Source organism: Aegilops tauschii, chromosome 5 (genome assembly GCF_002575655.3).
Source record: "Aegilops tauschii subsp. strangulata cultivar AL8/78 chromosome 5, Aet v6.0, whole genome shotgun sequence".
Lineage (NCBI taxonomy): Eukaryota > Viridiplantae > Streptophyta > Magnoliopsida > Poales > Poaceae > Aegilops > Aegilops tauschii.
In genome coordinates this window covers 319,523,139-319,544,922 of record NC_053039.3, presented here as the reverse complement: position 1 = coordinate 319,544,922, position 21,784 = coordinate 319,523,139, and the positions used below count along the sequence as shown (strand labels likewise).

The following is a 21,784-nucleotide window of genomic DNA, read 5'->3' as shown; positions in this document are numbered from 1 at the left end:
CTGGCCTATAAACTTGATTTGGAGCATCCTTGCGTTTCTGCTGCGGCCTATTCTTTACGGGGGAGTTCACCTCCTCTCCAGTGTCTTTAGCAGTACTCGAATTTTTGGTCTTGTTACTAGCATTATGCTCCCTGGAAGAGTTCTCTGAGGCCGCCGGCTTCCTGTAGTCCTCCGGTGCTCGCAACTTTGATCCAAACGGAAGGTCACCGTTCTCATCTCGAGACCCTGGCATTGGAAAATAAAGGTCTGAGTGACCCAACTTGCCACAGGAGAAGCAGAAATAGGGGACTTGCTCATACTGAATATCATACATGTCCACCTTCTTCCTCCTGGCAGAATCAATGAGGATCCATCTCCTAAGTGGTTTATCCACATCAATTGAAATTTGTGCTCGCAGAAAACCACCATTATGATCAAAACCAACATACTGGGCATGCTTATCCATCTGCTTCGCTATGGGCATCCACCAAGATTCATCTCTCAAGTTATAGGGTAGATTGACAACCCTAGCCCAGATTTGCAGACGATCGAATTTGACCTCATCTGGCCGCATACAACCGTTAAACTCCGCTAACACCACATCGTTTTTGTTGATGTGCCATGGTGATCCACCCCAGACTCTATCTCTATCTCGTTGATTCTCAAATTCAGCAACAAATATGTTAACACCAACCGATCTGAACTTTAGTCCTCGTGGGTTTCCCCACGCCGGCCGGAGAGCATTGGTGATGGTCTGGATGTGGAAGTAATTACTGTGAAGAACCTTACCCGCCAATAGCCACTTCACCGGACCTCCATCTACCTGGTCGTCGATCACCAGGGGGGTCGCCTCTTCTTTAGATATATCGAGTTTGCCCAGCGCTTCCTCTAGTTTCTTCCTGGCCTCCCGACCCCTCTGCTCGTCATCTTCCCTCCCGCCTCCCATCGAAGCATTGGGAGCAGCCATCAGCACGCGCTTGCAGGCGTGCACGATCAGCCCCGGCGACGAATCTCTGGGCAAAGCCTGGTTTCCATGGTCAAAACCCTAGTCGCCCGGGCGCTACTAGAGCGTTTTAGGGTTTTGGGGAAAAACTGTGTCACCGCATGCGCTCAGCCTCATCCCCTCCTATCTGCGCAAACTACATACTCGTGCGTATATTATCATACTATTTACACAGAAGTTATCGAAGTGTGTAATTGGTCTCGGTTAGTAATCATACATAATTTTTTTAGTGTACTTGGTTGTTGAGGCACCTGCTTAATGCGTGGTCATTTGGATACATGCATGGTCAAGCATAAACATTCTAATTTAGTGTTCATGCATGATTGGGTTGGCTAGCCTAGTTGATAGTAGGATTATGGCCTCAACTTGAAGATTTCAGGTTCAAGTCTCTCCTCACGTGATTTTTTAACGGAAACACTAACGCCCACACGTGTGGCACTTCTCCAACTCGCCCACACGCCTGGATCACCATCGATTCAATTTTGCACAAATCTTGACACGGAAAGGCAGATTTTGTGTGCCACGTAGGACAAGGCCGGTGTGTGGTGTGTAGTTAGTTTTCCCGCACGCCGTTTCTCCCTCGGACGACAGCGGTTGCAAGTCGGGGCGTGCGGTGGAACTGCCGTCGCGCCCGCACGCCGCGCACGCACGCAGAAGGGCTGGTGTGTGGGCGTTTATCAGTTCGCCCACACGTCTGTCTCCTCTCCCACACCCAAAGTTGTCAGTTGCCATGTGTTTTGCAGGGTACATGGCAACTGCCCTGATGTGTTTGTAAGCAGATGGCAACTCTCTCTTTTACCTGGACACGTTATTTTTTGCCATGTCTTTTTGTAGTGCTACATGGCAACTGCCTAGTGTTAGTAGGTGGCGACTCCTAAAGATACCACCGTCGTCCACACGCCTGTCTCCTCTCCCACACCCAAAGCTGTCAGTTGCCATGTGTTTTGCAGGGTACATGGCAACTGCCCTAGTGTGCTTATAAGCAGATGGCAACTCTCCCTTTACCCGAACACGTTATTTTTGCCATGGCTTTTTGTAGTGCTACATGGCAACTGCTTAGTGTTAGTAGGTGGCAACTCCCAAAGTTTTCAAATCATGGCAACTGTAGTAGACCAGACCATACATGGCAACAGCTGCAGTTGTCCAAAAATGGCATCTGGCACTTGACCTGAGATGGCAACTGCAGTTGAGCAACCATGGCAACTGCAGTTGAGCAACCATGGCAACTGCAGATAAACGAACATGGAAGAGGGTCCGGACCATGGGAACTGCGGGGACGCGTGGTGACTGCCACGCGGGGCGTGTGGCTCGCAGGCGGGGAGGGGCGACGGCCGAGAGAGGTCGTGCGGGCCGCGGGTTGCTCGCCCGGACGCGTGGGCGATCGCGCTGCACACAGAACGTGCGGGCTGTGGCGGGGCGCGCCCGGACGTGTTCGTGCGGGCGAGCCGGTGTCGATGCCACACGGGACGTGCAGCACATACCCCTAGATGCCACACGTGTGGCAGTTATCGTCGTCCTTTTTAAAACCTTTTTAAACTGTAAGAATTGTAGAAGGAAAGAGCGGCATGAGTGGGATCATTAACGAGAAAACCGGTTTAGAAGGAAAGACTGGGCGGGGCCAATGGGATAAGAAGGAAGGATCGGATGGGGTCGGCGGAAAAGCGGATCCGTCCGATGTAGATCTTGTGCCGTGCGGATCGTTCGGATCTGAAGCAGAATTCCGATCGACAGGAAAATAGCTTTCTCGATAAGTCAATCCCTCAGAGCATCTCCAACAGCCGCGCCAAAAGGCACGCGTGGTAAACTGGGCTTCTAGCGCGCGCGGGATGTTTTCGCGCGCTCCAGCGGTGGCGGGAAACTAGCGCGCGCGGGAAAAGGGGCAGCTCGCGCGCTAGATTTGGCGCACCGCGTCCGGCGCGCCTATAAATTGCAGCGCCCTCTGCCGCTCTCTCTCGCTCCCTCTAGCGCTTTCTCTCCTCGCCGCCGACACGACACCACCGCGCCACCATGCTGCCTCGCTGCCGGGGAGGTTCGGGCTACCGCGGCGTCCGCGTGCGTCCGTCCGGCACCTACTCCGCCTCGATCCGGTTGGGCGGCGGCGTGCGCCTCGGCCTCGGAACCTTCGACACCGCCCAGGACGGCGCCCGCGCGTACGACGTTGCGGCGTGGCGCCTCCGGCGGTCCCGTTGGGACATGAACTTCACCGACGTGGCTACGCCGGAACGGGCACATGAGTTGGCTCCTTTCCCGCGGCTTATCACCGACGAGGATCGGCGCAAAAACCGGAGGCGGGAGCGCCGTCTCAGCCTGGCCGAGATGGATGAGGAAGCCATGGCACTGTGGAGGCAACGCTTCCCGCAAGATATCATCAACGAGGAACAGTTCTTCGCCGAGAGGAGGGCGGAGAGGGAGGAGAGGAGGAAGGAGCGAGCGCCTATCGCGAGGACAAGCGAACGCGGAAGGCGGTCGCTAAATACAACATCGCGCTAGGATATGCGTCGTCCAGAGACTCCCGCGACGAGCGGTTCCTTGACGCCTACGCTCCAACGTCTGAGGAGGACATCACCGAGACAGAGTCCGAGTCGGAGAATGACAAGTAGTAGTAGTTTTTCAGTTTTTTTCTTTTTTGTATCGTAGAACTATGTATTGTAGAAGAAGACTATGAACTATGTACGCATTTTGTATCGTACAAGCAGGCAATGTGCCGAACTATCATTGCTCTTCAAAAAATGAAATATAGCGTGTCTACTGGAGCGGCTCGGGAGCGCTTTATTTTACGGCGGCCGCTGAAGCCAGCGCACCGCCGCGCGTAAAACCTGGCTCACCCGGCACTGTATTCTGACTTTTAGCGCGTCGCGCGGCTGTCGGAGATGCTCTCAGAAAGATAAAACACTACTAGTAGTAAGTCAAACGACGCTCACTGTGGCAGCAGCTCCCTCTCCTCCTCCCCTTCATCCTCGTTGTCGGACCCCTCGCCGCCGGGACGGGCTCCACCTCCATCTCGCGCCGTCTCAGCCCGCGCCAGGTCTCTGTCTCTGGGATAGGTGCAGTACAGAAACGAGTAGACGAGGCAGCACAGCGCCATGGGGATGGCGATCGCGGTGTACAGGGCCCTGGCGAGGGAGATCGCGTTGTGCCGGTCCGTCTCGACGGAGGCCGCGTGCTCTGCGCCGCTCGCAGCAGAGCGCACCAGCTTGTAGCCGTAGAGGTGCTCGGCGAGCATGCCGACCACCGGGGGAGCGAACGAGGCGAGCACGGCCTCGAACGTCCGGTCCAGCGCGTACACGCTCGTCCTCGACCGCGGCGGCACGATCTCGGCCAGTATCGGGCTGTTGGTGGCCGAGGTGTTCCAGGAGGCCATGAACCCCATGACGAACAGCGCGGCGCCGTGGTGGGCGAAAGTCGCCGGCTCGTTCGGGAGCGCGAGCAGCAGGACGCAGGCGAGGGGGATCGCCGAGCCGGCGCTGACCTGCGCGAGGATGATGCGGCCTGAGTTCTTGAGCCTCCCGGCGAGGACGTCCCCCATCTTGCCGCCGAAGAGGCCGCCCAGCGACGTGGCGACCTTGAACAGAGTCATCAGCGCCGCCGTCTCGCCGTGGGAGAAGCCGACTAGCTCGAGCCACATAGCCGTGAAGGACAGCGCGGACCAGGGGAACGAACCCGTGAGTCCCTGCGCGACGATGACCTGAAACGACGGGATCCGTAGCACGGCCTTCGCCTCCCTCGCGAAGTCCTGCAGCTCCTGCCGCACCGGCTTGGCGGCCCGGACCGGGGCCTTGCTGGCGGCCGCGAACGCGCGGATGGACAAGCCGACCGCCGCCCCCACGGCGGCCAGCAGGAGGAAGGCGAGCCGCCAACCCGGAACACCAAAGAAGGAGGTGGGCGCCATGAGTAGGCCAAGGGTGGTGCCGCCCACGGTGCCGGCCTTGCTGGCCACCATGAGCCACCCGAAGGCCATGCCCCTGTTCGTGCCATCGACGGAGTCCGCGACGAAGGCGAAGATCGCCGGGATCTGCAACGCCAGCCCGACGCCGTTCAACGCCGCCGTCACGGCCATCTGCAATATCCCATCATTCAGTTTCAGGGGATCAGAGCTCTGGAACGGGGCACTGACGCACGGCCGTGAGTGAGCATGAATGGAAACGTGCAAGGGCAAGTATCACCAGCCTGCGCAAAGGTGGTGGAGAGGCCTATGAGCAAGGTGGCAGCGGCCCAGAGGAACGCGCCGAGGGCGATGACGGTGAGGCGGTCGTGCCGGGCGGCCAGGTATGCGGCGAGGGGGTAGCACGCGGCCTGCACGACGGAGCGGGAGAGCGCGATGGAGCCGAGCGCGGTGGGCGAGGTCTGCAGCGCGGCGCCGATCTCCCTGTACACCGCAGGGAGCAGCGCCGCGTCGGCGCGCTCCATGGCCAGGGCCGCGTACGCGAGGAGCAGCGTCGCTGCCGCCGTGCGCTTGCGGCCTCGCTGCCTCTTGCTCTGCTCCGGCATCGCGCGCGTGCGTCGTCGCCACTCGCAGGTAGTACGTGCTTGCTCTCGATGCCTCGACCCGGATTAAGAATGCCTGTGCATCACGTGCATGTGCTCGTGTCCCGATGACGTACAAACAATCCAGCAGGCCAGTAGGGGAACGAGTCGTTCAAGAGCAGCAAAGGTTTTGCAAACGAAGCTGCTATTTTATACTCCACCAAATCTATAGTACTCCTAAACAATATCGCAACTTGAGATTGGAATCTGGAATCCAAAACTTTGTGTAGCAAGAAGGCAATAAATTTTGATGTTTTCGACTATACAGTATACACACTCGACAAAAAAATGCATTGGTGCATACGCCCCACCTCCTCCCCCTTCGGTTTGTTGTTCGTGAGTTGCCTGAAAAGGACATTGGTTTTGCTAATTGGAAGGCATCGAGACGATGCTGCGAGCGGCAACGAGCTGCGGCGTCTTAGTTGGGATGAGGAAGAACGGTGGGGCGAGATCGATGGGAGGGTAGGGCGGAGACTGGCGGTTTGGCCTGTGTAGGCTGGCGGCTATGCAAGGAGCCGCAAGAGGTGGAAGACGATGAAGAGGTGGCGGCACGCTCCAAGCCATTGGATGTTGATCGGACGGTCTGTTAATGCTGAAAGTGTTTGCAGGCACATGACGTATAGGGAGTACCAAAGGACATCAAGCACAAAATCTACCGGGAACCGGGACCTCACGTGCCTGCATCATGATCCGAGCTCTGTGAAGCTTTTTTGCATTGTTTATTGAATACTACACACGAAATTGTCAATACACCACAATACAAAACGATGGCGTGTCAGATTGTCTAGCAGTTGTCCTTGCATTCGTACATGTGTCAGCCTTTTAAATAAATGTGGAAGAGAGTGCAGAGATGGTACGGTGCATGCATAGCTATTTGTTCTCTCTCTCCCACTAAAAACTTGCATTTTATTTTTCATCCGAAATGTTAAATGACTCATAACTTTTGAATCAAATATTCGTTTATGATTTTTTATATATATTTGAACTCCTAAGGCCAAAACCTTTAAAAAAAGACAAACTTTGATACATTTCAAACACGTTTAAATTTTAACGTTTCACATTTCATATCTCAAACAAACTATTTCACTAGAAAAATGTAAAAGACTCTCTTTTTCAATAGTAATATGTGAAGCCAACCTATTTCATTATAAACCTATTTAATCCAAATACGAAACTAAAATGGCAACTTGTGAACCTGGTTATTTTAAAAGGTGTAATAATATATTTAAATAAAGTGAAATATGTTATTTCAAAAATGTGCAATTGAAATATATGTGATTTTTGTGAAACAACCCAGCGAAAAGTGAAATGGAGGTTCTCAAGGTGTAAAATAATATGAAATTAAAATGTCAACTTGTGAAACCGATTATTTAGAAATGTGTAACCGTTTATTTCGAAAGAGTAAAATATATCTGGAAACATTAATTGAAATGGATGCGGTACTGAAACTGGTCTGGAAACTGATGTGAGTGCGTTCTGAAAATTTCATGTTTCATTGTCACATTATATATATTGGTTACATTTTAATTTCATATTTCAATCTTGCATTAATTGAAATGGATGCGTTACTGAAACTGGTCTGGATATTGAAATGGATGTGGTCTGAAAATTTCAATTTCATATTTCACTGTCACATTATATATACTAGTTGCATTCCAATTTCATATTTCAATATCACGTTAATTGTGAAATATCTTTTTTAGTTGAGTGAAATATGTTCTTTGGAATCGGTGAAATAAATTACTTGAAATGAAATCAATATTGGTCTTATTTTAAAGTTCTTGAAGCAAACTATTCAGATATATAAAAATATCAGCAATTGGATTCATGGTTCAAAAGATATGACGCTCCAAGGAAATTCATTATGTACGTGCTAGTTGGTCGGAGAGACAAATAAGTGTGAACTACTATTCAAATGAGAGGAGACGTGACGTTAGAGGCAAAAGGTGGCCAGAAGACATGAGCAAAAGATGTCAGGTGATGTGTTAGAATGAATACAAAAGAGCATAGGGAGCCAATACATAACTGCATGGTGACGAATCTCCAATAGATCAAGGGCTCCTACATGCACGGGAGGTCCCGTGCACGGGAGAATCGTTTTCTCCAAAGGACATTGGCAATTGGCATCACTCAGTTCCTCAAAGAAAAAAAAGACATTGGCATCACTTAGTTATTGGGAACGTAGTAATTTCAAAAAAAATCCTACTCACACAGGATCATGGTGATGCATAGCAACGAGAGGGGAGAGTGTGTCCGCGTACCCTCGTAGACCGAAAGCGGAAGCGTTAGCACAACGCGGTTGATGTAGTCGTACGTCTTCACAATCCGACCGATCCAAGTACCGAACGCATGGCACCTCCGAGTTCAGCACACGTTCAGCTCGATGACGTCCCGCGAGCTCCGATCCAGCAAAGCTTCGTCGGAGAGTTTTGTTAGCATGACGGCGTGATGACGGTGATGATGATGCTACCGACGCAGGGCTTCGCCTAAGCACCGCTACGATATGATCGAGGTGGATTATGGTGGAGGGGGCACCGCACACGGCTGGGAGAGATCAACAGATCAACTTGTGTGTCTAGAGGTGCCCCCTGCCCCCGTATATAAAGGAGCAAGGGGGGAGGCCGGCCGGCCCCTGTAGGGCGCGCCAGGAGGAGGAGTCCTCCTCCTAGTAGGAGTAGGACTCCCCTCTTTCCTACTCCTACTAGGAGGGGGAAAGGAAGGGGGAGAGGAAGAAGGAAAGGGGGGCGCCGCCCCCCCTCTCCTAGTCCAATTCGGACCAGAGGGGGAGGGGCGCGCGGCCTGCCCTAGGCCAGCCCTCTCTCTCTCCACTAAGGCCCATAAGGCCCACTATTTCTCCCGGGGGGTCCGGTAACCCTCTGGCACTCCGGTTTTCTCCGAAACCACCCGGAAAACTTCTGGTGTCCGAATATAGTCGTCCAATATATCGATTTTTACGTCTCGACCATTTCAAGACACCTCATCATGTTCGTGATCATATCCGGGACTCCGAACTACCTTCGGTACATCAAAACACAAAAACTCATAATACCGATCATCACCGAACTTTAAGCGTGCGGACCCTACGGGTTTGAGAACTACGTAGACATGACCGAGACACGTCTCCGACCAATAACCAATAGCGGAACCTGGATGCTCATATTGGCTCCCACATATTCTACGAAGATCTTTATCGGTCAAACCGCATAACAACATACGTTGTTCCCTTTGTCATCGGTATGTTACTTGCCCGAGATTCGATCGTCGGTATCTCAATACCTAGCTCAAACTCGTTACCGGCAAGTCTCTTTACTCGTTACGTAATGCATCATCCCGCAACTAACTCATTAGTCACATTGCTTGCAAGGCTTATTGTGATGTGCATTACCGAGAGGGCCCAGAGATACCTCTCCGACAATCGGAGTGACAAATCCTAATCTTGATCTATGCCAACTCAACAAGTACCATCGGAGACACCTGTAGAGCACCTTTATAATCACCCAGTTACGTTGTGACGTTTGGTAGCACACAAAGTGTTCCTCCGGTAATCGGGAGTTGCATAATCTCATAGTCATAGGAACATGTATAAGTCATGAAGAAAGCAATAGCAGTAAACTAAACGATCATGTGCTAAGCTAACAGAATGGGTCAAGTCAATCACATCATTCTCCTAATGATGTGATCCCGTTAATCAAATGACAACTCATGTCTATGGTTTAGGAAACTCAACCATCTTTGATTAACGAGCTAGTCAAGTAGAGTCATACTAGTGACACTATATTTGTCTATGTATTCACACATGTATTATGTTTCCCGGTTAATAAAATTCTAGCATGAATAATAAACATTTATCATGAGATGAGGAAATAAATAATAACTTTATTATTGCCTCTAGGGCATATTTCCTCCAGTCTCCCACTTGCACTAGAGTCAATAATCTAGATTGCACAGTAATGATTCTAACACCCATGGAGTTTTGGTGCTGATCATGTTTTGCTCGTGGAAGAGGCTTAGTCAACGGGTCTGCAACATTCAGATCCGTATGTATCTTGCAAATCTCTATGTCTCCCACCTGGACTTGATCCCAGATGGAATTGAAGCGTCTCTTGATGTGCTTGGTTCTCTTGTGAAATCTGGATTCCTTTGCCAAGGCAATTGCACCAGTATTGTCACAAAAGATTTTCATCGGTCCCGATGCACCAGGTATGACACCTAGATCGGATATGAACTCCTTCATCCAGACTCCTTCATTTGCTGCTTTCGAAGCAGCTATGTACTCCGCTTCACACGTAGATCCTGCCACAACGCTTTGTTTAGAACTGTACCAACTGACAGCTCTACCGTTCAATGTAAACACGTATCCGGTTTGCGATTTAGAATCTTCCGGATCAGTGTCAAAGCTTGCATCGACGTAACCATTTACGACTAGCTTTTTGTCACCTCCATAAACGAGAAACATATCCTTAGTCCTTTTCAGGTATTTCAGGATGTTCTTGACCGCTGTTCAGTGATCCACTCCTGGATTACTTTGGTACCTCCCTGCTAAGCTAATAGCAAGGCACACATCAGGTCTGGTACATAGCATTGCATACATGATAGAGCCCATGTCTGAAGCATAGGGAACATGTTTCATTCTCTATCTATCTTCTGCAGTGGTCGGGCATTGAGTCTGACTCAATTTCACACCTTGTAACACAGGCAAGAACCCTTTCTTTGCTTGATCCATTTTGAACTTTTTCAAAACTTTGTCAATGTATGTGCTTTGTGAAAGTCCTATCAAGCATATTGATCTATCTCTATAGATCTTGATGCCCAATATGTAAGCAGCTTCACCGAGGTCTTTCATTGAAAAACTCTTATTCAAGTATCCCTTTATGCTATCCAGAAATTCTATATCATTTCCAATCAGTAATATGTCATCCACATATAATATCATAAATGCTACAAAGCTCCCACTCACTTTCTTGTAAATACAGGCTTCTCCAAATGACTGTATAAATCCATATGCTTTGATCACACTATCAAAATGTTTATTCCAACTCCGAGAGGCTTGCACCAGTACATAAATGGATCGCTGGAGCTTGCACACTTTGTTAGCTCCCTTTGGATTGACAAAACCTTCCGGTTGCATCATATACAACTCTTCTTCTAGAAATCCATTCAGGAATGCAGTTTTGACATCCATTTGCCAAATTTCATAATCATAAAATGCGGCAATTGCTAACATGATTCGGACAGACTTATGCATCGCTACGGGTGAGAAAGTCTCATCGTAGTCAACCCCTTGAACTTGTCAAAAACCTTTCGCAACAAGTCGAGCTTTGTAGACAGTAACATTACCGTCAGCGTCAGTCTTCTTCTTGAAGATCCATTTATTCTCTATGGCTTGCCGATCATCGGGCAAGTCAACCAAAGTCCACACTTTGTTCTCATACATGGATCCCATCTCCGATTTCATGGCCTCAAGCCATTTTGCGGAATCTGGGCTCACCATCGCTTCTTCATAGTTCGTAGGTTCGCTTTGGTCAAGTAACATGACCTCCAGAATAGGATTACCGTACCACTCTGGTGCGGATCTTACTCTGGTTGACCTATGAGGTTCGGTAGTAACTTGATCTGAAGTTACATGATCATCATCATTAGCTTCCTCACTAATTGGTGTAGGAGTCACAGGAACAGATTTCTGTGATGAACTACTTTCCAATAAGGGAGCAGGTACAGTTACCTCATCAAGTTCTACTTTCCTCCCACTCACTTTTTTCGAGAGAAACTCCTTCTCTAGAAAGGATCCATTCTTAGCAACGAATGTATTGCCTTCGGATCTGTGATAGAAGGTGTACCCAACAGTTTCCTTTGGGTATCCTATGAAGACACATTTCTCCAATTTGGGTTCGAGCTTATCAGGTTGAAGTTTTTTCACATAAGCATCGCAACCCCAAACTTTAACAAATGACAACTTTGGTTTCTTGCCAAACCACAGTTCATAAGGCGTCGTCTCAACGAATTCCGATGGTGCCCTATTTAACGTGAATGCAGCCGTCTCTAATGCATAACCCCAAAAAGATAGCGGTAAATTAGTAAGAGACATCATAGATCGCACCATATCTAGTAAAGTACGATTACGACGTTCTGACACACCATTACGTTGTGGTGTTCCGGATGGCGTGAGTTCTGAAACTATTCCACATTGTTTCAAATGTAGACCAAACTCGTAACTCAAATATTCTCCTCCACGATCAGATCGTAGAAATTTTATTTTCTTGTTACAATGATTTTCCACTTCACTCTGAAATTCTTTGAACTTTTCAAATGTTTCAGACTTAGGTTTCATTAAGTAGATATACCCATATATGCTTAAATCATGTGTGAAGGTGAGAAAATAACGATACCCACCGCGAGCCTCAATATTCATCAGACCACATACATCAGTATGTATGATTTCCAACAAATCTGTTGCTCGCTCCATTATTCCGGAGAACGGCGTTTTAGTCATCTTGCCCATGAGGCATGGTTCGCAAGTACCAAGTGATTCATAATCAAGTGATTTCAAAAGTCCATCGGTATGGAGTTTCTTCATGCGCTTTACACCAATATGACCCATACGGCAGTGCCACAAATAAGTTGCACTATCATTATCAACTCTGCATCTTTTGGCTTCAACATTATGAATATGTGTATCACTACTATCGAGATTCATCACAAATAGACCACTCTTCAAGGGTGCATGACCATAAAAGATATTACTCATATAAATAGAACAACCATTATTCTCAGATTTAAATGAATAACTGTCTCGCATCAAACAAGATCCAGATATAATGTTCATGCTTAACGCTGGCATGAAATAACAATTATTTAGGTCTAAAACTAATCCCGAAGGTAGATGTAGAGGTAGCGTGCCGACGACGAGCACATCGACTTTGGAACCATTTCCCACGCGCATCGTCACCTCGTCCTTAGCCAGTCTTCGCTTAATCCGTAGTCCCTGTTTCGAGTTGCAAATATTAGCAACAGAACCAGTATCAAATACCCAGGTGCTACTGCGAGCTCTAGTAAGGTACACATCAATAACATGTATATCACATATACCTTTGTTCACCTTGCCATCCTTCTTATCCGCCAAATACTTGGGGCAGTTCCACTTCTAGTGACCAGTCTGGTTGCAGTAGAAGCACTCAGTCTCAGGCTTAGGTCCAGACTTGGGTATCTACTCTTGAGCAGCAACTTGTTTGTTGTTCTTCTTGAAGTTCCCCTTCTTCTTCCCTTTACCATTTTTCTTCAAACTGGTGGTCTTGTTGACCATCAACACTTGATGCTCCTTCTTGATTTCTACCTCCGCAGCTTTTAGCATTGCGAAGAGCTCGGGAATTGTCTTATCCATCCCTTGCATATTATAGTTCATCACGAAGCTCTTGTAGCTTGGTGGCACTGATTGAAGAATTCTGTCAATGACACTATCATCCGGAAGATTAACTCCCAGTTGAATCAAGTGATTGTTATACCCAGACATTTTGAGTATATGTTCACTGACAGAACTATTCTCCTCCATTTTGCAGCTGTAGAACTTATTGGAGACTTCATATCTCTCAATCCGGGCATTTGCTTGAAATATTAGCTTCAACTCCTGGAACATCTCATATGCTCCATGACGTTCAAAATGTCGTTGAAGCCCCGGTTCTAAGCCGTAAAGCATGGCACACTGAACTATCGAGTAGTCATCAGCTTTGCTCTGCTAGACGTTCTTAACGTCGTCAGTTGCATCTGCAGCAGGCCTGTCACCCAGCGGTGCTTCCAGGACGTAATTTTTCTGTGCAGCAATGAGGATAATCCTCAAGTTACGGACCCAGTCCGTGTAATTGCTACCATCATCTTTCAATTTTGCTTTCTCAAGAAACGCATTAAAATTCAACGGAACAACAGCACGGGCCATCTATCTACAACAACATAGACAAGCAAAATACTATCAGGTACTAAGTTCATGAAAAATTTAAGTTCAATTAATCATATTACTTAAGCCCACTTAGATAGACATCCCTCTGATCATCTAAGTGATCACGTGATCCATATCAACTAAACCATAACCGATCATCACGTGAATTGGAGTAGTTTTCAATGGTGAACATCACTATGTTGATCATATCTACTATATGATACACGCTCGACCTTTCGGTCTTAGTGTTCCGAGGCCATATCTGCATATGCTAGGCTCGTCAAGTTTAACCCGAGTATTCTGCGTGTGTAAAACCGTCTTACACCCGTTGTAGATGAACGTTGAGCTTATCACAACCGATCATCACGTGGTGTCTCGGCACGACGAACTTTGGCAATGGTATATACTCAGGGAGAATACTTTTACCTTGAAATTTAGTGAGAGATCATCTTATAATGCTACCGTCAAACAAAGCAGAATAAGATGCATAAAGGATAAACATCACATGCAATCAATATAAGTGATATGATATGGCCATCATCATCTTGTGCCTTTGATCTCCATCTCCAAAGCACCGTCATGATCACCATCGTCACCGGTGCGACGCCTTGATCACCATCGTAGCATCGTTGTCATCTCACCAATTATTGCTTCTACAACTATCGCTACCGCTTAGTGATAAATTAAAGCAATTACAGGGCGATTGCATTGCATACAATAAAGCGACAACCATATGGCTCCTGCCAGTTGCCGATAACTCCGTTACAAAACATGATCATCTCATATAATAAATATAGCATCATGTCTTGACCATATCACATCACAACATGCCCTGCAAAAACATGTTAGACGTCCTCTACTTTGTTGTTGCAAGTTTTACGTGGCTGCTACGGGCTGAGCAAGAACCGTTCTTACCTACGCATCAAAACCACAACGATAGTTCGTCAAGTTAGTGTTGTTTTAACCTTCTCAAGGACCGGGCGTAGCCACACTCGGTTCAACTAAAGTTGGAGAAACTGACACCCGCCAGCCACCTATGTGCAAAGCACGTCGGTAGAACCAGTCTCACGTAAGCGTATGCGTAATGTCGGTCCGGGCCACTTCATCAAACAATACCGCCGAACCAAAGTATGACATGTTGGTAAGCAGCATGACCTGTATCGCTCACAACTCACTTGTGTTCTACTCGTCCATATAACACCTACGCATAAACCAGACTCGGATGCCACTGTTGGGGAACGTACTAATTTCAAAAAAATTCCTACGCACACACAGGATCATGGTGATGCATAGCAACGAGAGGGGAGAGTGTGTCCACGTACCCTCGTAGACCGAAAGCAGAAGCGTTAGCACAACGCGGTTGATGTAGTCGTACGTCTTCACAATCCGACCAATCCAAGTATCGAACGCACGGCTCCTCCGAGTTCAGCACACGTTCAGCTCGATGACGTCCCGCGAGCTCCGATCAAGCAAAGTTTCGCCGGAGAGTTTTGTCAGCATGACGGCGTGATGACGGTGATGATGATGCAACCGACGCAGGGCTTCGCCTAAGCACCGCTACGATATGATCGAGGTGGATTATGGTGGAGGGGGGCACCGCACACGGCTGGGAGAGATCAACAGATCAACTTGTGTGTCTAGAGGTACCCCCCTGCCCCCGTATATAAAGGAGCAAGGGGGGAGGCCGGCCGGCCCCTGTAGGGCGCACCAGGAGGAGGAGTCCTCCTCCTAGTAGGAGTAGGACTCCCCTCTTTCCTACTCCTACTAGGAGGGGGTAAGGAAGGGGGAGAGGGAGAAGGAAAGGGGGGCGCCCCCCTCTCCTAGTCCAATTCGTACGAGAGGGGGAGGGGCGCACGGCCTGCCCTAGGCCAGCCCTCTCTCTCTCTCCACTAAGGCCCATAAGGCCCACTATTTCTCCGGGGGGGGGGGTTCCGGTAACCCTCCGGCACTCCGGTTTTCTCCAAAACCACCCGGAACACTTCCGGTGTCCGAATATAGTCGTCCAATATATCGATCTTTACGTCTCGACCATTTCGAGACTCCTCGTGATGTCCGTGATCATATCCGGGACTCCGAACTACCTTCGGTACATCAAAACACAAAAACTCGTAATACCGATCGTCACCGAACTTTAAGCGTGCGAACCCTACGGGTTCGAGAACTATGTAGACATGACCGAGACACGTCTCCGGCCAATAACCAATAGCGGAACCTGGATGCTCATATTGGCTCCCACATATTCTACGAAGATCTTTATCGGTCAAACCGCATAACAACATACGTTGTTCCCTTTGTCATCGGTATGTTACTTGCCCGAGATTCGATCATCGGTATCTCAATGCCTAGCTCAATCTCGTTACCGGCAAGTCTCTTTACTCGTTACGTAATGCATCGTCCCGCAACTAACTCATTAGTCACATTTCTTGCAAGGCTTATTGTGATGTGCATTACCGAGAGGGCCCAGAGATACCTCTCCGACAATCGGAGTGACAAATCGTAATCTTGATCTATGCCAACTCAACAAGTACCATCGGAGACACCTGTAGAGCACCTTTATAATCACACAGTTACCTTGTGACGTTTGGTAGCACACAAAGTGTTTCTCCGGTAATCGGGAGTTGCATAATCTCATAGTCATAGGAACATGTATAAGTCATGAAGAAAGCAATAGCAGTAAACTAAATGATCATGTGCTAAGCTAACAGAATGGGTCATGTCAATCACATCATTCTCCTAATGATGTGATCCCGTTAACCAAATGACAACTCATGTCTATGATTTAGGAAACTCAACCATCTTTGATTAACGAGCTAGTCAAGTAGAGGCATACTAGTGACACCATATTTGTCTATGTATTCACACATGTATTATGTTTCCCGGTTAATACAATTTTAGCATGAATAATAAACATTTATCATGATATAAGAAAATAAATAATAACTTTATTATTGCCTCTAGGGCATATTTCCTTCATTAGTTTGTCGGGAGAAGAAGGCGCGTGGTGTCCTGGCGAGCCCTACGCAGGACCTCGTAGGGATGGGCGAAGACGAGGGTACTCACGTGCGTTTTTTATTTTTCCTCGGATTAGATGGTCATCGAGCTCGAGAAGTGAACGTCGCCGCCAGCCTCAGCATCTTCGACGAGGGCTCACTAGGACCAGGCCAGCCAGAGGTGGAGACAACGTAGCTCGCTACAACGTTGTAACCAAAGGATATGCGCGGTAAATGGGGGCGAGGCGTCGGGAGGAGTAGGGATGAAGCGCGGTGCTTGTCCGTCGTCCTCCGTAGTTAAAATAGATAAGTTAGTTGTAAAAATTATCGACGTATGAGTTTTTTGAACTAATTTCTATTTTTGCAGGCTTATGCGGGACGCCAAATCGACGGACGCCCAATAATTTTTCGCGTAACGTGGGCTCTTTTCTTCACTCCTATATTTTAAAAAATACACGTGTATTTTTTCACCCCTATGTTTTAAAAAATATACCTGTTTTTTTTTTTTTTGCTTATGTCTTGATTTTTGGTGAAGCAGATTGCTGCTTCTCTTGTTACAAACAAATCAGTAGGCGGCAGGTAAAAAAAAAATCAGTAGGCGGCAATATCGATCATAAAAAATGGAAAACGCTTCTTCCCCTGTCAGGACTCCCGGTTCGCCAGCAGCTTCTTGGTTCCCACGTCACTGTCATCCGCTTCCGTTTCGAAGAGTTCGAACTGCTCGTCGCCGTCGCCACCCTCCTCGAGCAGCTCCATGTGCTGCAGCTCCGACCCGATCAGCGACTGCATCCGCGCGCGCTCCCTGTCCCGCGGGTACGTGCGGTACAGCAGCGAGTATATGAGCGCGCACACCGTCATGGGGATGGCGATGGCCGTGTACAGCGCCTTGGCCAGCGACGCCGCGTTCTCCCGGTCCCTCTCGGCGGTGGCCTTCCCTGCGCCGCCGTCCGCCAGCCTGAACCCGTAGAGGTGCTGCGACAGGAAGCCCGCGGCCGGCGGCGCGAACGAGGCCAGGATCGACTCGAACGACCTGTCCAGCGCGTAGATGCTCGTTCTTGATTTCACCGGCACGATCTCCGCGAAGATCGGGCTGCAGTGCACACCAAGCAAAATGAAGTGAAGATTTTTGTACTGGAGCAAATTCAGGGGGAATGTGCAGGTTTCATCGTCTACCTGTTTGTCGCGGCTGCATTCCAGGAGATGATCAGTCCCATGACGAAGAGGACGAGCCCGTGCGCGAGGCCGGTGGACGGGTCATCCGGGAGGCCGAGGAGCAGGATGCCGGCCAGAGGCACGGCCGAGCCGGCGCTGATCTGGGACAGCACGATCCTCCCGGCGTTCGGGTACCGCCGGGCGAGGGCGTCGCCCATCTTGCCGCCGAGGAGGCCGCCCAGGGACGTCGCGACGGAGAACATCGTCATGTAGACGGCGGTATCCCCGTGGCTGAACCCGATGAGCTCCAGCCACATGGACAGGAACGACATGGCCGACCACGGGAACGAGCCGCTCACGCCCTGCGCCACGAAGATCTGGAACGTCGGGATCTGGATCACCGACTTGGCCTCCCTGAGCAGCTCCCTGGCCTCGTCCCACGCGGACCGTTTCTCCGCCGCCGATGCTACGTCCGTCCGGAAGTTGGGGTCGACGGCGAAGAACCACACGAGGGCGCCCACGACGACGCTGATGGCCGCCACGAGGTGGAACGCGAAGCGCCAGCCCTCGACCCCGAAGATGGTGGTCGGCGCCAGCAGCAGGGCGGAGAAGCCCCCGATGATGGACCCGATGCTGCTGGTCAGCTGCAGCCACCCGAAGGCCGTGCCGCGGTGGTCGTCGTCGGTGGAGTCGGCCACCAGTGACTGGACCGCCGGTATGACGAGAGCCAGGCCGATGCCGTTCAGGCCTCTCGAAATCGCCACCTAGCAAGTCGGCGTATAGCTCTCAGTTTCAAATCGGCAACGAGCTTCCCAAATCAGCTTGGATAATCACCCTCTCGACGGAGATGCAATTACTGCTACTACAAGAAATTAAGATCACCGATGCTGAGATCTGTGCGAGACAGCTGAGCTGACATAATTAGCCACCGGCTTTCTAGTTTGTAGTACGAGCACGACAGGAAGCGTGAAGTGCGAGCAGAGGTTGAGCGGTCGGGCTCACCTGGAGGAAGGTTTCGGAGATGGCGACGAGGAAGGTCGCGGCGGCCCAGAGGAACGCCCCCACGGCGATGACGTGGGCGCGGTTGTGGCGGGAAGCGGCGTACGCGGCCAGCGGGTAGCACGCGGCCTGCACGATGGAGCGGTACAGGGTGAGCGCGCCGAGGCCCGTGGGCGTGGCGTGCAGGGCGGCTCCGACCTCCCGGTACACCGCCGGCAGCAGCGCCTCGTCGGCGCGCTCCATGATGGACGCCAGGTTCACCAGAACCAGCGTCCGCCGTTCCTCCCACGCCACCGCCGGCCCCATCTCCGAGAGGAGCTCACCTCGCCACGCCAACCCGGTTGGTTCTCTGTCGTCTCCTCTTCTCGGCGAGTGCTCAGCTCGACCTCGCGATGGCCGCCATTGGTGCGCCGGCGAAATGGGGTCTTTGTCCTCTTAGCGCTTAGCGGGGATTTTCTATTACGGTTTGTCTACCTGTTTGACTGCACGCTCTCTTCTCTTTCCGTGGCGTAACGTGGCGTATGGGTTGAGGCAATTGATTTGAAGCCCTTGGTAAATGATAAACGGATTTGCTAATTCACATATAAATGAAAATTATGTTATGTCACATTAAAGTCCTCCACCACGCGATGAAGACGTTGTAAATTTGCGAACCAACCTGTAGTTGGATGGTTAGAGGGACTGTGGTATTCTCAGCCCACCAGGGTTCATGTCCTGCTGCTCGCATTTATTCCTGAATTTATTTCAGGATTTCCGGCAATGCGTATTCAGTGGGAGGAGATGTTCCCGTCGACGACAAGGTGTCTACGGTGACTTCGTAAATTTCAATATGATATACGTGCTCAGTCTTTCGGAGATGCTCATAGGGGTAGGATGTGTGTGCGCGTTCATAGGGGTGAGTGTACGCGTGTGTATATGAGCGCTTGCGTCTGTACTGTGTTAAAAAAAAGACGCTGTAAATTTCGTGCAAATTGTTGATTGCTCCTTGGCGCATGGTTTTTCCGAGGGATCCTATACGGCGCTTCTGGCGCCAGATTTTTTTTGTTCCGGCGCCAGATCGAGGAACTGGCGCATGCAGGAGCTTCTCTTTGGTCGGCCCAATTAAACAAGCTGGGTGCTCCCTGACTTCGCTCGCCCACTCCCTTCTTGGGCTCGCTCGATGTTCGCTCATTTTCCGTTGTCTGGTCAAGAGTATTTGACAAAAAACTACCACATTAGGGGTTACCGTCCCACAGAACTACCACTTTTCAAAAAAGTGACTGATAACTATCGAAAATTTCAAATTTTGTGACAAAAAAACTACCAAGTCGTGTTGATAGTTGTTTTAGCCAGTTTAACAGCTTACCTGACAGGGTTGGCCCACATGGTAGGCCGACGGGTGCCCTAACAGCTAACGGTGGCCTACTCGCGGCTATTAGTGACCTGGCCCGGTCGGAACCAGCCAGCCAGGTCAAAACGGTCGACCGACCGGCTCACTCACTCCTCTCCGTCTCACTCACTCCTCTCCCCCGAGCTCTCTTCTTCCTCTCTTTCTCACCTCCGGCGACTGCGACGCGGCGGCGCGAGGATGCCTTCTTGGCCCAACAGCAACGAGTCATCTGACGCCGACGATGACGAGTACATGGACGAGTACAACAGCATGCATATGGAGTATTTTTTTAAGTCAGCTCACTATGTTCTCTCCTATGCTAGGGTTAGGGTTTGAAGATGCTCTTGATTTCTTCCATGTTAGTTCTTATATGGGTTGGTACTGCAGCAAACTCCTGACATGGTGATAGATCCAAGTTTTTGTGGGCTTGTGGTTGAATCTGATCGTAAGTGCATCCTGCACAGGCAGAGACTAGGCAGGTTTGTGGGATTTGAAGGGACTGACACCAGAAGGAGATTCATTGGATGTGCTACTACGGTAAGAGCAAACAATAGTGGTGTTCATGTGTAGATTTATTTGGTGGTACATAGTGCAAACAACATTGATATTCTTGTTGTTTCAGTATCTGTTAACTGAAAACTGAAGTACAGAGCTGGTGTGGTGTTCATGTGTTAGCTAAATCTCTGATAGGAACTGAATCTAGGCAGCACCTAAAATTGGTCTAACTGAATTTGTTTGTTACTGCATTCAGACAAACATTGATATGTAGGTATGAATTCTGTAACTGAATTTGACTGGATTTAGTTAGCATTAACATTTCACTGAATTTTCAGGATGGTGTGAACTGTGGTGTTCTGGAGTGGGTAGATGCCCCTTGGCCAGTAATTCTGCAAAGGTGTTTAACCAAGCTGTGGGATATGTATCATGAGGAGAACCTTGGTAGAGTCCAAGACAAAGAGGCTCATGAGATAGAGGTTGAGAAACTGAAGAAGGAGCTGGATTCTCTTGGCAATCAGTACAGTCAGCTTGTGGATGATGTATCCAAGCTGTTTGATTACCAGGATAGGCAGAAATCCCATGACATGGATTACACAAGCCATGCAATCAATGAACTTAAGGAGAAGAAGCATCAGCTTGAGGAGCAGGCAAAGGTTGAGGTTCAAATGGAGAAGCTTAAGCTCAAGAAAGAACATAGGTGCATCCTGCAGAGTCAAGCTGATATCATTCAAAACACCAGGAAGGCCATGAAGGAGATACAAGTGGAGAGAGACCTCCTTAAAGAAGAGAAGACAGAAGCTGGAGCAAGTCATTTATGAGCTACTAAAGGCTGGTCATGGGTGCAAGGAAAAGCTGGACAAGATCAAAGAAGTTGTCATGAAGGAGTGAAGTTTTTAGCCATGCTTGGTAAGTAAATATCAGGCCTATATATATAAATGGCCTAGCAATGAAGGAGTTTGATGCAAATATGCATCTCAGTACTAATATTGGCTATGTACTGCCTAAGAACTGTTTATGGTTTCAGACCATTTTGGTTGTGGTGTGGGTGCAGCTATAATGGCCCTGATCTGTAATGCTCTAAGATGATGTTATGTTTAATGCCCCAGATGCTAAGTTAAGAACCTTATTATCTAAGCCTACTAAAGTTTCTATCTGTATTTTTTATCCTAAGTGGTTGCATCCCCTACCTACAATATGGTCCTGAGAAGTTAGTTGTAACATTTCACAGATTGCACAAACTTGGTAACACCGAACAAAGGTAGGTAGTTCACATAGGAGGCACCATAGGTAGCATTACATAGATAGCACATTACTGTCTCAGAATAACTAAAACTTGCTAACAC

General features: G+C 49.2%; 3 protein-coding genes across 3 annotated transcripts; 1 reads left to right on the top strand and 2 right to left on the bottom strand.

Annotated features, from left to right (window-relative positions):
* The first annotated feature begins 2,989 nt into the window (after window positions 1-2,989).
* Window positions 2,990-3,582, top strand: LOC109758662 (uncharacterized). Its single transcript, XM_020317532.1, has 2 exons — window positions 2,990-3,363; window positions 3,489-3,582. The coding sequence occupies exons 1-2, from the start codon at window positions 2,990-2,992 to the stop codon at window positions 3,580-3,582; spliced, it is 468 nt and encodes a 155-aa protein (XP_020173121.1).
* A 77-nt stretch (window positions 3,583-3,659) lies between these two features.
* On the bottom strand, window positions 3,660-5,737 carry LOC109758680 (uncharacterized). The gene is made up of 2 exons (XM_020317551.4): window positions 5,150-5,737; window positions 3,660-5,039 (listed from the first exon to the last, which is right to left on the bottom strand). Exons 1-2 carry the CDS (start codon window positions 5,468-5,470, stop codon window positions 3,900-3,902), a joined length of 1,461 nt encoding a protein of 486 aa, XP_020173140.1. The 5' UTR covers window positions 5,471-5,737; the 3' UTR covers window positions 3,660-3,899.
* An 11,268-nt stretch (window positions 5,738-17,005) lies between these two features.
* LOC109758642 (uncharacterized) lies at window positions 17,006-19,050 on the bottom strand. Its single transcript, XM_020317511.4, has 3 exons — window positions 18,578-19,050; window positions 17,597-18,339; window positions 17,006-17,513 (listed from the first exon to the last, which is right to left on the bottom strand). Exons 1-3 carry the CDS (start codon window positions 18,878-18,880, stop codon window positions 17,066-17,068), a joined length of 1,494 nt encoding a protein of 497 aa, XP_020173100.1. The 5' UTR covers window positions 18,881-19,050; the 3' UTR covers window positions 17,006-17,065.
* Between the last annotated feature and the right edge of the window lie 2,734 nt (window positions 19,051-21,784).

Bases quoted from the DNA above. Each gene is read 5' to 3' on its own strand.
- LOC109758680 (XM_020317551.4), bottom strand. From the start codon at position 5,470: ATGCCGGAGCAGAGCAAGAGGCAGCGAGGCCGCAAGCGCACGGCGGCA. The intron at 5,040-5,149 runs GCTGGTGATACT...GGGATATTGCAG, and splicing joins TCTCCACCACCTTTGCGCAG to ATGGCCGTGACGGCGGCGTT.
- LOC109758662 (XM_020317532.1), top strand. From the start codon at position 2,990: ATGCTGCCTCGCTGCCGGGGAGGTTCGGGCTACCGCGGCGTCCGCGTG. The intron at 3,364-3,488 runs GTTCTTCGCCGA...TGCGTCGTCCAG, and splicing joins GATATCATCAACGAGGAACA to AGACTCCCGCGACGAGCGGT.
- LOC109758642 (XM_020317511.4), bottom strand. From the start codon at position 18,880: ATGGGGCCGGCGGTGGCGTGGGAGGAACGGCGGACGCTGGTTCTGGTG. The intron at 18,340-18,577 runs GTGAGCCCGACC...CCGACTTGCTAG, and splicing joins TCTCCGAAACCTTCCTCCAG to GTGGCGATTTCGAGAGGCCT. The intron at 17,514-17,596 runs GTAGACGATGAA...TGTGCACTGCAG, and splicing joins AATGCAGCCGCGACAAACAG to CCCGATCTTCGCGGAGATCG.